Source organism: Eucalyptus grandis, chromosome 6 (genome assembly GCF_016545825.1).
Source record: "Eucalyptus grandis isolate ANBG69807.140 chromosome 6, ASM1654582v1, whole genome shotgun sequence".
NCBI lineage: Eukaryota > Viridiplantae > Streptophyta > Magnoliopsida > Myrtales > Myrtaceae > Eucalyptus > Eucalyptus grandis.
The window spans coordinates 22,994,462-23,008,662 of record NC_052617.1 but is presented as its reverse complement, the minus strand read 5'-3'; the positions used below and the strand labels follow the sequence as shown (position 1 = coordinate 23,008,662).

Genomic DNA, 14,201 nt, shown 5'->3' with positions numbered 1-14,201 from the left:
GCCTGGGAATTTGAATACATTACATCCACTAATTCAATACCAATATTTGTCCGAAAATACAAGACCAAATGGTGGGATGGATTCAATAGACATGAACAAGGATCCGAGACTGCGGTTAAGACATGGCTAAATAGCCAGAAAAATCAAATAACCACAGTCCCATCAAATACATCTTTTCTACCAGAAAAATCCATTGCAAGTGCAACACTGGCTGCAGTCTAGAGCAAGGAGGAATACTACAACATCCTCAGAACAATGCTCTCTGAAGTGGAAGGATCACAATGTGGATCCTCCAAATCTTAAGACAAAACAGACGAATCCTCACAGTCACATCACAGTGGAAACACCAATGAAGACGACTGCTACGGAATCAACCTAGACAGAGATTAAAATCAAGACATCACGTGCCGATACTGTTACAGCGGCGCAAAGGCTATACACTGTAGCATGATAGGTATACACTGTTCATACACTATTCACTTTACACTTTTCATTCAGTACTGTTCACTTTACACTGTTTAGCACTGTAGCACTTTTACTGTAGCACCCGCTATAAATACACTCTCACGACATAAGAAAGGGGGACTCGAAATTTTTCCAGATTTCTCTCTTCTTCCTCCCTCTCCCACTCGTAAACCATCATCTCTTCCATCTTCACCCTCATCTCTTCCATCTCCAAGCTCTCTTACCTTGTATCCCCTGGTTTCAAAGTAAGTTAGTTTTTCATATACATAATTTTATACAGGGTTACCAACTTACATGATAGTTGGTTAACCATTTCTTGTATTACAAACATCAATACTCCCTGGAGTGCGGATTACCGCCCTAGTGGATGACTTGATGCTTTAGTTTCTGCATCCTTCAATACATGTAATTTCAGCTTTTCAGCTTTATATAATACAAGTTCATACCACCTTCATGGTTGGTTTTTGTTTATGCATACTCTTACTTTATATTTTATATATTGCCTTTGCTCTTTACATTATATTTAATTCTCACGATTTTATTTAGTTTATCTACAGTCTTTATACACTCTCTGTTTTTATAGATCTGTTAATCTCTTATACTTCCTTGTTCTCTCATATAGTACTCCAATCCTAACCCCTTTATGGTATATATAATAAAAATAATAAATGGAGAAAGAAGAAAAACATAATTTTCTCTTCTTTTCTAACTCCCACTTCCCGTGATACACAATTCACTCCTTAAGTTTTTTTTCTCATCTTCCAACATATGAGTCCAGAATATGGATCGCTTGTTTTTTCTTCAAGTTTTATGAATTATTGAAATAGAGTGAATTTGTTAAATTGAAACAATGAATGATATTAATAAATGACGGATTGATATTTTTAGTGTATATTCATTTTAGGCTTATTTATTTATTTATTTATGAATTTGATTTAAATTAATTTGATTGAAATAATCATAAAAGTGATAATTTATTATGTGTATATAAAAATATTTATTTAATATACAACGTGTCCCAATGTGTCAGAATTATCTGTTTTTTTATAAACGACGTGTCGACTGTCGTGTCGTGTCGTGTCGCGTGTCGTGTGTCAGTGTCGATGCTACTTAGATAAAAACTACCTTTACTTTCAAATTATAAATTTTTAATAACTCCACGTTTATGGTCACTTTCTATGTAGAGAAGCAAGTTTGAGCATATTGGCAGTTACTAATTTCTTGATTAATCAGTGATTTCTACCTTTGAAAGTTGGTTATCCACGCAATTAATGAATCTCATATAAAGAAATATGACCGGTCCATATAACTATAGTAAGTCATATGCATATGTGATTAGGTGCTTTAAAAAAAAGGCGATCAAGTAACTTTTCTAAAACGCGAGAATAAAATTTAATGACAACAGTAGTGCTGAAGAATTTGCAATTACACACCAAGAATAACCCAATACTAATGCAACATCATTCTACATAACATTCCCAGATAATTCCTGCCCTGCACGTCATGCTAGTACGCTGAAAAGCTGTACATCCTTATTCACCCACCAGAGCAGTAGTATTGCTCATGCTTGACTGAACATAGCTTTAGGAACTTTAGTTCAATTCCTGGCAGCCCATTCCTAGTCGATCTGCAGAAACCAAGCTTTCCCTTAAATTAGATTTCCACCAGTTAATCAATTACAAAACGTCTTAATGAGCATCATACAAATGAAAAGGAAAAAAAAATAAAACAACTCAAGAAAAATTACTTTTGATTCACTTTTACATGACATGGCAGCAAATCAGAGCTTTTAGAAGACCAAAAGTACTGAAAAATGTGTAGGCACCCAAGGCCATGTGTAAGGTTAGATATGTAAAGACGCAGATGATGAATAATCATCGACTTTGGTCTAAAGGAGAAAAGGATGATTGATTCTCTCTTCAGTTATAGAATTTACCTGTCGATGTAAGCCCGAAGCAAAGAGTTTCTCCCTAATCCGATGCAGCTGATTTGTAACTCCGCTAATGCTCATTCGTCTTCCAGGCACTTCGTTCGAACAATCAACTCCAATATTATAGATCATAACCAAACACTCTTGAAATATGTCATGCTGAGGATTACAGGGACCTAGAAGGCTCTCTCTTTCTTGAAGTAGAGCGCTATCCGTGATTTCGAGCACTCGTTCAGGCAAAGCTTTCGCGACAAAACTATGAAGAGTCCAATTGTCTCTAAAGGTGTCATCGGTGGGACTTAATCTTGTGAACATTTCTAGTAAAAGAATGCCGTAACTATAGACGTCACCTTCTCTTGAAACCTTGCATCCCATTGCATATTCTGCCACACATGGAGATCAAAGTGCAGGTCAAATTTGGAGTGCGTATCATCAATCAGAATCTAATGTGCGTAAGACTATAAGAATTATTATTCGCTACCAAACTTCAAACGAGAAGACCATCAATAATTTTTTGGGTAAATAAACTTTCTTTCTAAGAGAGAGAGAGAGAGAGAGAGAGAGAGAGAGAGAGAGTACCTGGTGGAGCATAACCAATTGTCCCTCTAAAACCCACAGAACTCAACTGATTAGTTGTAGTGTCAAAAGATGATCCAAAAAGGAATTTCGCCAATCCAAAGTCACCAACATGTGCGACCATCTCAGAATCTAAGAGGATATTGCTTGGCTTTAGATCACAATGAATGATGGGGATGTGGCACTGGTAATGAAGATAATCCAGTGCAGAAGCAACACCAATGGCAATATTTATCCTTTGAATGAAATTCAACTTTCTTGGAACTCCATTGTGATGAGATGATGTTGCACTTGGGTGAAGCCACTGTTCTAGGCTACCATTGTCCATGAATTCATAGATTAAGGCCTTAAAATCATTTCCTTGATAATCACTGCTAGAGCAAACTGTCAATATCTTCAAAAGATTTCGATGTCTGATGTTCTTTAATGCCTCGCACTCGACATTGAAGCTCTTCAAAGCACCATGACAGACTAGATGAAGCACCTTCACGGCAACAGTAGTTCCACTGACCTCAAATACACCCCTATAAACAGAACCAAAGCTTCCAGCACCAATCAAATTTGTTGAAGAAAAACCATCGGTTGCTTTTAGAAGTGTTCCATAAGATACATTTGGACATGAATCATCCCTTGAACTTGAAACTGGTTCCATCACCGTCTTCTTCAACCAACATAGATATACAGAAGCTAGAATAAGAGCTATTCCAAGAACTCCGAGAATGACAGAAGTGGACAATATCACTAAATTGATCTTTCTACTCTTGAAGCTTTTGGAGATGCAATTGGGGAGATGAAATTCCGGTAGCCCACCACAAAGCTTATTGTTCCCAATAATAGAAGTACCAGTAGCATTCCTAAAGACTCCTTCATGTGGCAGCACGCCTTCAAAGTTATTGTAGGATAAATTTAGAAGTTTCAAGGAGCGAAATACTGTTAAAAATTCTGGAATTTGACCCGATAAATTGTTGCACGAAAGATCTAGTTCTTCAATGCCTCCTAACGATATGATTGATGGAGGAATCAACCCATGGAAGAAGTTGCCTCCCATCCTCAGTGATGTCAATGAAGTGCAATCACCTAAACTACTTGGGATTTCACCTACCAATAAATTGTTCGAGATATCCAAAGCAGTCAAAGTTCTCAAGTTGCCAACTTCTAGGGGTAGAACCCCAGTCAAATGGTTTTGAGATAAGTCCAGAATGATTGTTAATGATGAAAGACCCATAAGTTGCGGGGGTATGGCACCATTGAGATTGTTATTAGATAGATCGAGCAAATTAAGAGACAGGCAATTTGATAGAGGTAAAGGAATTTGCCCATGAAAGTTGTTCCCAGCAAGGAATAGGTCAATCAACTTGCTTAGATTTCCTAAAGAAGATGGAATAGTCCCTCCTAGGTTGTTATCACTTAAGTCCAGTTTTGATAGATTTCGTAGATTTCCCAACTTTGAGGGGATAACACCTGAAAGCTTATTGAGATTCATATACAACACTTCCAGGTTGACAACATTCCCAATTTCTTCTGGAATCTTTCCAGATATTTGATTCTCGTTTACATCAAATGTCGTGAGAGTGATGGATAAATTACCTACGCATGTAGGCAACACCCCGCCAAACTTGTTCGTGGCGATTACCACGTACCTTAATTTGCTGCTGTTGGTTAATGAGCAAAGGAAGTTCAAGTCTTCAGTTTCTCCACCGCCAAGCCGATTACCAACGATTTGTAGCAAACTAAGATTATACAAATTTTCCAAAGAAGGTACTTTTCCAGAAAATCTATTTTTTCCAAGCTGAAGAGTATTTAGCTTTGTGCAATTTGATATCGACGGAGGAATTGGTCCCTGAAGTTGGTTCCAGAAAACGCTAAAAAATACAAGATCTGGGAGTTGGAGACCTATGCTTGCAGGAAGTGTCCCCTGTATCTCGTTGTATGCAGCATCAAACTGAGTTAGGGAAGAGAGATTGAGTAATGAAGATGGAATCGTACCCGACACTCCGTTTGTTGCAAAGGCAATGAATTGCAATTTTTTAAGGCGGCCTAAAACTTGGGGAATGCTTCCGCTCAAGTTGTTCTCGGTTAAGAAAAGGACCTCCAGTGAAGATAAGTTCCCAATAAAGGAAGGCATACTCCCGGTAAGATTATTACCATGCAAAGCGAACTGCAATAGCTTCAGCAATGACCCAAGCTCTCTAGGAATTTCTCCAGTTAGTTCGTTCTTCCCAAGCCAAAGGAGGACCAGATCCGAGCAACTCGATATGTTTTTGGGAATTTCGCCAACTAACGAGTTGCTGGTCAATTGCAGAATATGCAGGCGGCGCAACTGGCCGAGCTGTGGAGGGATTTCTTGATTGAAACTGTTGTTTTGCAGCCACATTTCCCCTAAGAAGCTGAGGTTTCCGATATGAGGAGAGATTGATCCCAACAGTCCTTGTGATTCCAAGTCCAGGACCGTGACCCTCTGATGTCTCCTGCCACATGTAACGCCATACCACTGGCAAAACCCAATGCTATCGTTCCATGAGCTGAGCACCCCAAAAGGATCTTCGGATATGCCGGCCTTAAAGGCAAGCAGTGCGAGTCTGTCTGTTTCATTGGTGGTGCAGGAAACTCGGTTAAAGCACAGCGCAAGAGCAATCCCAAGGAGCAAGTGGCATGATCCAAACTCTGCAAAACTAAGGCTCACAGGTTTCATGACTCAAAGGCAAAGGAAGCGAGTAGCTAAGAAAGCAAGTCAAGAAGAAACAAGAGGCCAGTGAATCCCATCTTCATAAAAGTAAAGACATCGTTGAAGTAAATGATCTTCAGTCAGTGGTCATGGAACAGCGAACCGCCCAAGCCGATCTTCTACCATTGACTCTTGATTCTGGAAAAGACTTTGTCGGCCATAAACGCATGAGAGTCAGTCAGATGTGAACATGTTAAAGAAGTAGGAACGCATGTTTCTTTTTCGATATTAAAATATTTCACATTTGAATTAGTGAACATAATTAGTACTGGCCTCTTTATAAAAGATTTCACCTTTTGTTTCTTTGTCTTCGATGAAGGGTCAATCTGATGTGCACATGTTGCAGACTTTTTTGAAGCAGGAAAGCATATTTCTTTATCTTCGATGTTAAAGGATTTTACATTTGAATGCATGTTTCTTTTTCTCTAGACCGTTAATGAATTGTTTATCCTTTCAATTGCTGGAGTAGATCAAGCCCTTATCAATGTTCCTGGCCGTTCTTGGATGCTCCGACTAAGATCTGAAAATGGGAATCGCTTCAGGATGTTATAGACTCATGTCTCCTAGGAACTAAAATACGTATAGATACGTAAAGACCTAAGAACAATCAGTCCGCAGAAACGGGTTTGTCCTTGGACATTTTTTAGAATGAAACTATAAGGGTCCTCTCACCTTGTGATTTTAGTGCGGCAGCAGATGCGGGCAGCTCTACAGTTCCAAAACTATGTCTGAACCAAGGACTGAAAGATTAGTTGGTGACCTATTCGTTTAGGACTCCGTTATTCATCGTGCATATGTGGCTAGGTTTAATTCAGGAACCAGGAGTTCTCCTTTCATTTTTAGTAAACATTATTTGACCCATGTGGTCTCTGAATGTAGCATGGTTTGCACTTCTTTTTGACTAGGGAAGTGGCTGCCGATCAATACACAGCTTTTGATTAAAAAAACATGCAGCGCACTGGAAGTGGCGGCACTGCAATGAGCAAGTAAGCTAGGAGTGGCTGTAATACCAAGATTAGAATGTTTGTCAAGTTATTCCTCCTTATAATGCAGCTACTCACAGCTGGATGCTGTCTTGACCCATTTGCTTTCATCTCTAATCCCTTCCCTGTTCTTCTCCTCCTCTACTGATTTTGGCTTGGGTTTATCCTCCAAGTATTTCTCTGTCAATAATGCTCGAGATGCATTTTGCGGGTCAATTTTGTTGTAAATAAAGCCGACTTCATTTCATGACACTTGGATGCAGACGAGAATGAAACTGCATAAGATAAACATGATTGCAAGTATTTTCTTCTGGACCAGTGACAGTTGCTTGGAGTTACAGTTCTCCAACGGTAGAAAAGTGGTTTCACATCCTTAGGAGAATGGAAGTGAATATTGCGTAATGTTTACAAGTATAGGAACTCTTAATTGTGACATCAGACACACGGAATCACATCACCAGAAGTAAGACTAACTCTACTACACCATTGTCAAACTGCCACTGACACGGAAATTAAGCTTTGAAATATTCTACATGACAAAGCTGAATCCAAAATAGCAGTTTCTTATCCTGGAGTATCCTATCTTTGTCCCAAAACAGAGGATCATTACTCATTTAGGAAGCTTGTGAACAGTATGAATCCAAAATAGCAGTTTCTTATCCCGGGTAAATGTCGAAGTCATTGACGGCTCTCGTAATTTCTACGTAGAATGCAGACATGACAACCTCTTAAACGACAGAGTACAATGGCATGACTTCCAATTTGGGCCCGTTTCAATGGCCTGTGATAGAATGGTACGCAAAAGTAATATGGCTCGAGCACGAGTCCGGAGTCAATGAGACTCGAAAGTTACCCATGGAAAACAGGTGCACCAATTACGCTCTTTTTTACCTCTTTGTACTGGCCTTGCTCTTCCTCTTGCCCATCAATTGCGGAATGGACCTAAAATGCAGTTGCTATGTTCACATACTTGTCTCTACGATTCCTTCCAAATCTTATTGAGATTAATGCTCTATTCAATTTTCTGTCGAAGATGCATGGCGAGTTTACGCATATGATGGATTGCGAAACGGTTCAGGTGAGCTGGGACCTCTTCGTAAGACTCGACAACTTCTCCTGGACCTCCCTACAAGTCAAATTGAACGATCGTGCTGCTCAACGACTGGCTCGGCGCCAAAGCTAAATACACGAGTCAGGATCTCTATCGCACCATCTGGTTGGTGAGACACCACCCACCACGTGAACCTCACTTTTTACTCCAATAATCGCAAAAATTGACTGTACAAAGAAAAGATGGCCAATAATGTTTGCCACCATGCTATGCTCTATTGGCCTTTTTGTAAAGCTTTTGGCAAATTGGCGGGGTTTGAAGCCTTTTTGACGTCGGAAATGACTGGCAATTGGCCAACAGGATTGAAGATGATTCGCGCTTTATCATCCGAGCTCATCTGGAAAGATTCTTAATCTGTCAATTGTCACCACGACTCCCCCACCCACCACTGATTCTGCTTCAGAGTCATCTCGGTTGACTTGGCTTTTCTCTTCTCTGCTAAGTCCAAAAGCTGCGTGCTCGACTGAACGAATCGAGATGACTATCGTTATCGTTAGTCATATTGTAAGTCTTTTTTTTTTTTTCCGCAGCGACATGTATGGGAGAGCACGAACAAAAGAGGGTGTACATTAGTTTTGCGCCATGTGCGTCCTTCGGACATCGAGTCGATGACGTATGATCTAGTCAAATGATGAAATATTGGCGACAAAAATATCCATCATTTCTTTAATATAATCCTCAGCCTGTACAATGCCAGAAATAAAGGTCGTAAGAGGGCATAAACTTCCGAAGGCCACAATCATTCTTAACCGGAAGAAACGTGTTAAAATAGCAGTCACTGGATAAAGGTCTTGAAACTTTGAAATGGAAATGGGTTGGGGTTGGGTCAAGCCCATTATGAGCGGCCCAAGACCAAAACCCAAGAAAACCAAAATTAAGAAATGCCTTCGCTTTCATCTAAGTTGTCTTCTAGATGACATTCAACGAAACGTTAACTTTCTTGTCCAATTTCAGGAAATCGATTGTCTATCAAAGTTTTCTATTCTATCGTCGTTCCTCATATTAAATAATAGCTGTAAGTCCAACGAAAAACAGGTATTTAAAATCTTTTTAACTCCAGAAGATTGTAGAAACCCTTTACTTCTATATAAATAAAAGCTAATGTTAAACCTTTATACATAAATATTTTTAAGTGGGTATTTATTTATAACGTTTTGATAAACGATTATTGTGCAATGGTGTCAAAACTCAAAGGGGTCACGAGCAATTATATTTTGAGCATATATCTTTGATTATGAGTCACATTTTACCTTGATTTGGAAGTTTCCTTTGGTATTGTCTGTAAGAGTTTTCCTAATGTAGACTACATTAATTGATATTGCAATTTACTGTTTTTACGGTTACTGTAAAACAAGGTTGGTCTAAGGTGAGATAGAAGATTTCTTAATTAGTCTAATATGGGGCCGGCTAGTGTGGGCCGAATTGAGCCTGGCCCGTAATGAGGGGGTCTGGTTGGAAACTCTATAAATAGTGCTCAAGTCTCTCATCTAACCCTAATTCTCACATGTATCATCACCTAAGGAGCGTTTACCTAACGCTAAACGTGAAGGAGGCCGCCTCATTGAGCTAGTGATACGGAGGGCAATAGAAGAGAAAGACTTGCGCATGGAACATTGTGTTTCCGCTTCCGCTTCAAGAACGATGGATCCCAAAATAGGTACGTTAATCTTTCTACTCAATTATGCATGTTCTTGTTCTAATTATGGAAATCTTGGGATGGCGCAATTTCCATCCAACATGTGGTATAAGAGCTTCCATAACCCTAGAACACGAACGCATTGGATTTTGCCATAATTTGAGTTTTTCAAAAATTTTCGATCAATTAAAATAAAATTAAATTATATATTCGAACTGGGCTCGGTGAGACGAGCAAAACTGTGGGCGGTGCGTCACCGGGGGAGGCCCCACGCGTCCTCACGCGCCGCCACATGCCACCAGGGCGTCGAGCACGCACCCCACGTGCGGTCACGCGCCCTCACGCGTGGGGGACGGCTCGCGCGTGCAACGCACGCCGGTGCTGACGTCACGATGACGTCAGCAACCCGGACCCGATCCGACCCTTTTGGCGACTGACCTGACTCGACCCAACCCAGTACCCGACCCAACCCGTTGACCTGACCGACCCGTTGAACCGGTCAAACCGGGCGGCTGGATCGGACGGTTGGACCGAGAACCGGTCGAACCGCCACCAGTCAGACCAGTTTTGACCGGCCATTGACACCAGCGCATGAGCTCCACGGGCCCCGCACTCAGGCGGCGCATGCGGGCGCGTGGAAGCTCAGATCGGCGCGTGGCCGGCGGCGATGGACTCGTATCTTCATCCTCTATGTTGTGGTATATTTATTTTACATGTTTGATGATTTTATGGATGTGAAAATACATACAAAGCCCTAAATGAGTGTATTTTTAGTGTATTTTTACGTATTTTTCTTGTATTTTCTGTGTTTTTGAAAATACATGTGTTGGGTTACTGGTATGTTATCACATAAACGTTATAAAGTGTGATTCATTAATAAAAATTAAATTTTATTGTATTTTATTAATGAATAAGGCAGTGTCATTAGCATGATATGTGATTTCGGTTATTCTTTGCCCATATCACTAAAGTTAAAATCACATGTATATGGTGTATGTGAGATGTAAAGATTATATCCCCGGTATGAGAGAGTTTCAAGGATTCAATTGAATTATGACCGCTAAAGTGGCACACTTGATTGGGTTTGAGAAATTTCGATCTCGTATATTGATTGGGATGTCTCCTGGTCTAATGCATAATCATACTCTCAAATGAGGTGATTGTGTATTAGTTCATGGAGGGATACATGATGGTGTGGTGGAGGAGTAACTGATCCTAATGGTTCATATACCCAAAGGTGATGAATTCACGAAGATTGGAATATATTCTCATAACCGCTATCATGTGGGGAGTGTACAATTGCATGTCATGTATTCTGCCCAAAGGTGATTATGTGATTTTGCATGTAACTCTCTGGATGTGTACTTGTACGTCAAGTTATACAATGCTCACATGATGCTAATTATATACACTGCTTGTCTTTCAGTCACATTTTCTGTAACGGTAACTCCGTCACTATAGAGGTTCTTGCTGGTTCAAACTTTAAGAAATGGAGAGAAGATTTTCTGTTTGTTATGGAGATGACAGATGTTCATATGGCTCTTACCGTCGATCAACCGGCAGATCTTACTGCCGAAAGTACAGAAGCTCAGAAAGCTCATTTTGCTGCTTGGGAAAAGAACAATAGAATTTGCTTACTGTCGATGAAGCATTCTATTCAGGAACACTTGAAAAGTGGTTTGCCTGCAGACTGCACTGCTAGGCAGATGATGGAAGCCTTGATGGCTAGAAACCGTGTCTTGCCTAATGCTGAGATAGGAACACACCTGCAAACACTATTTACTATGAAGTATGATGGTTCTGGTGGAGTTAGAGATTATGTTCTGAGAATGGTAGATTTGCAGACAAAGCTTGAGGCTCTCAATGTTGTTATTCCCACTGCTTGCATTGTGTATCAAGCTCTAAATAATCTTTCTCCTGATTTTGGGATTATCAAGACCAATTATAGTTCCCAAGATGAAACCTGGTCAGTTAATGACCTAATTGCAAGGCTGGTGGCAGAGAAAGAAAAATTGAAGAAAGATAAAGGGCACATTGCCCTTTATGCTTCCATTTCTAGCAGTGATAAGGGTAAGAAGGTGAGAAATTATACTCATAAGGGCAATTATGAAGTTGTTGGACCTTCCAACAATAAAGAAAATTCTAAAGGTGCTGGACCCTTTAACAGTTTGGGTCCTAAGAAAACATTCACCAAGAAGGATGGTGTTCTTTGCTACTTTTGCAGAGAGAGAGGACACGTAAAGAAACGTTGCAACAAGTTTAAGGCTTGGTTGTCTAAGAGAACCAAAAGTGAGCCTAAAAGTAATAATTCTTTGGCATTTGTTTATGAATCCAATCTATCTGAAGTCCCGACCAATTCGTGGTGGCTAGATAGTGGTGCAACTAATCATGTTGCATTTACCATACAAGAGTTCATAATTCGAAGGATGCCAAATCAGGATGAATCAAAGCTCACTGTTGGAAACAGCATTGAAGTTGATGTCGAGTTCGTGGGAGATGTTATTTTGATTTTAGATTCGGGTTTTAGGATGGTGTTGAGAAACACTTTTTACGTACCTTCTTTTAGGCGGAATTTAGTTTCTGTGTGTTGTTTGGACATGTGTGGATACTCTTTTGAAATAAAGAGTAATATTATTTCCATGTTTTATTATTCAAATAAGATTGGGTGTTGCAATTTATCCGATAGATTATATCGATTGAGTTTATCTCCCAACGACATGTACGTTGCTTATTCAGCTGAAAAAGTTATTTTCAAAAGGCCTCTACCTAAGGAGCAGTTTTATGTATTGTGGCATAAACGTCTTGGTCACATCTCTAAAGAAAGAGTAGAAATGCTTATAAAGGCTGATATCTTGCCTACTCTTAAAGGTGATCTAAAGACTTGCATAGACTGTTGTAGAGGTAAGATGACTAAGATAAAGAAGAAATCCGCCGTACAAAGTTCGTACTTGTTGGAGGTTATTCACACTGATATTAATGGACCATACACAGCTACTTTATGCAGAAATTTTTATTTCATCACATTTATTGATGATTATTCCCGATATGGATACTTATACTTGATTAAAGAAAAGTCCGAGTCTCTTGACAAATTCAAAATTTTTCGGACTGAAGTGGAGAAACAGTTGGGAAAAGTTATAAAGATTGTCATATCTGATCGTGGTGGTGAGTATTTTGGTAGACACGGTAATGCTGGACAACTTGAAGGGCGGTTTGCTAAATACTTAGAGGATTTTGGGATAATAGGTTAGTTTACTATGCCCGGAAGTCCTGAACAAAATGGTGTAGCTGAAAGGCGCAATCGTACTCTTATGGATATGATGAGAAGTATGATTAGTAGGACCAATTTACCTAATTTTATGTGGGGTGAAGCTTTGAAAACAGCTCTTTATATTCTAAATCACGTTCCTACTAAAGGGGTTCCATTGACTCCTTTTGAGTTGTGGACTGGATGTAAACCTAGCTTGAATCATCTTAAAGTTTGGGGATGTCCAGCAGAAGTGAAGTTATATAATCCAACATTGAATAAGCTGGATTCCAAAACTACTTAGTGTTACTTCGTGTCTTACCCAAATCATTCAAAGGGGTATCGGTTTTATAACCTTAATGGAGGTACAAGAATTGTGGAACCTCATACTACAAAATTTCTGGAATTTGATGTAGCTGAAAAGGGTATCTGCTCACAAGCTATCGAAGATGATAGTATGGTGGGGATTACTGGATCCCTGTCTCATCCTGTGCAGATAATTATGGAGCCTCTTGCGCCACAAACTAAGCCTGTTGTGGCCCATGATCCTATTGTTGAGACAGTTCCTGATGAAATTCCTCAAGTCCCTAAAATTCAAAATGAGATTGAAGTAGCTCTACTTAGAAGATCAACTAGTGAAAGACGTTCAACTATACCACCAGACTATGTTGTCTACCTATGAGAGCATGATTATGATATTGGCTATGTTGTTGATCTGGTAACTTATATGGATGCCATCTCATGTCCTCAATCAGAGTTGTGGCTAGATGCGATGAAAGATGAGATGCAATCTATGAAACACAATGGTGTTTGGGAGCTTGTTGAATTGCCTGAAGGTTATAAACCTATTGGCTGCCAATGGGTATTCAAGACTAAAAGGGATTCCAAAGGAAAGATTGAAAAGTTTAAAACTAGACTGGTAGCTAAGGGTTTCACTCAAAGAGAAGGAATAGATTATGAAGCAACGTTTTCTTCAGTTTCTTCTAAAGATTCCTTTAGAGTGATCTTGGCATTGGTAGCTCATTTCGATATGGAGTTACACCGGATGGATGTTAAGACTGCTTTTCTAAATGGAGACCTTGATGAGGAGGTTTATATGGTACAACCTAAAGGTTTTGCAGCAGATGACTCAGGTAAGCTTGTTTGTAGATTGAAAAAGTTTATTTATGGCCTTAAGCAAGCTTCTAGACAGTGGTATTTCAAGTTTCATAGTGTTGTCACTTCATTCGAATTTATTGAGAACAAAGTAGATCAATGTATATACACCAAGGTCAGTGGGAGGAAATATATTTTTCTCATACTTTATATGGATGATATCTTGCTTGCTAGTAGTGACATTGGTTTACTACATGAGACAAAGTGGATGTTATCGAAAAATTTTGATATGAAAGACCTTGGTGAGGTGTCTTTTGTTCTTGGCATTGAGATCCATAGGGATCGCTCATGCCGTTCATTGGTTTGTCTCAGAGGGCATATATTGATCGCATTTTAGAAAGATTCAATATGCAAGATTGCAAACCAGGAATTA

At 39.6% G+C, this 14,201-nt stretch overlaps 1 protein-coding gene across 1 annotated transcript; it reads right to left on the bottom strand.

The window, feature by feature from the left end:
- Positions 1–1,895: 1,895 nt before the first annotated feature.
- On the bottom strand, positions 1,896–5,843 carry LOC120295007 (probable LRR receptor-like serine/threonine-protein kinase At3g47570). Its single transcript, XM_039316219.1, has 3 exons — positions 2,975–5,843; positions 2,402–2,778; positions 1,896–2,092 (listed from the first exon to the last, which is right to left on the bottom strand). The coding sequence occupies exons 1-3, from the start codon at positions 5,661–5,663 to the stop codon at positions 2,084–2,086; spliced, it is 3,075 nt and encodes a 1,024-aa protein (XP_039172153.1). The 5' UTR covers positions 5,664–5,843; the 3' UTR covers positions 1,896–2,083.
- Between the last annotated feature and the right edge of the window lie 8,358 nt (positions 5,844–14,201).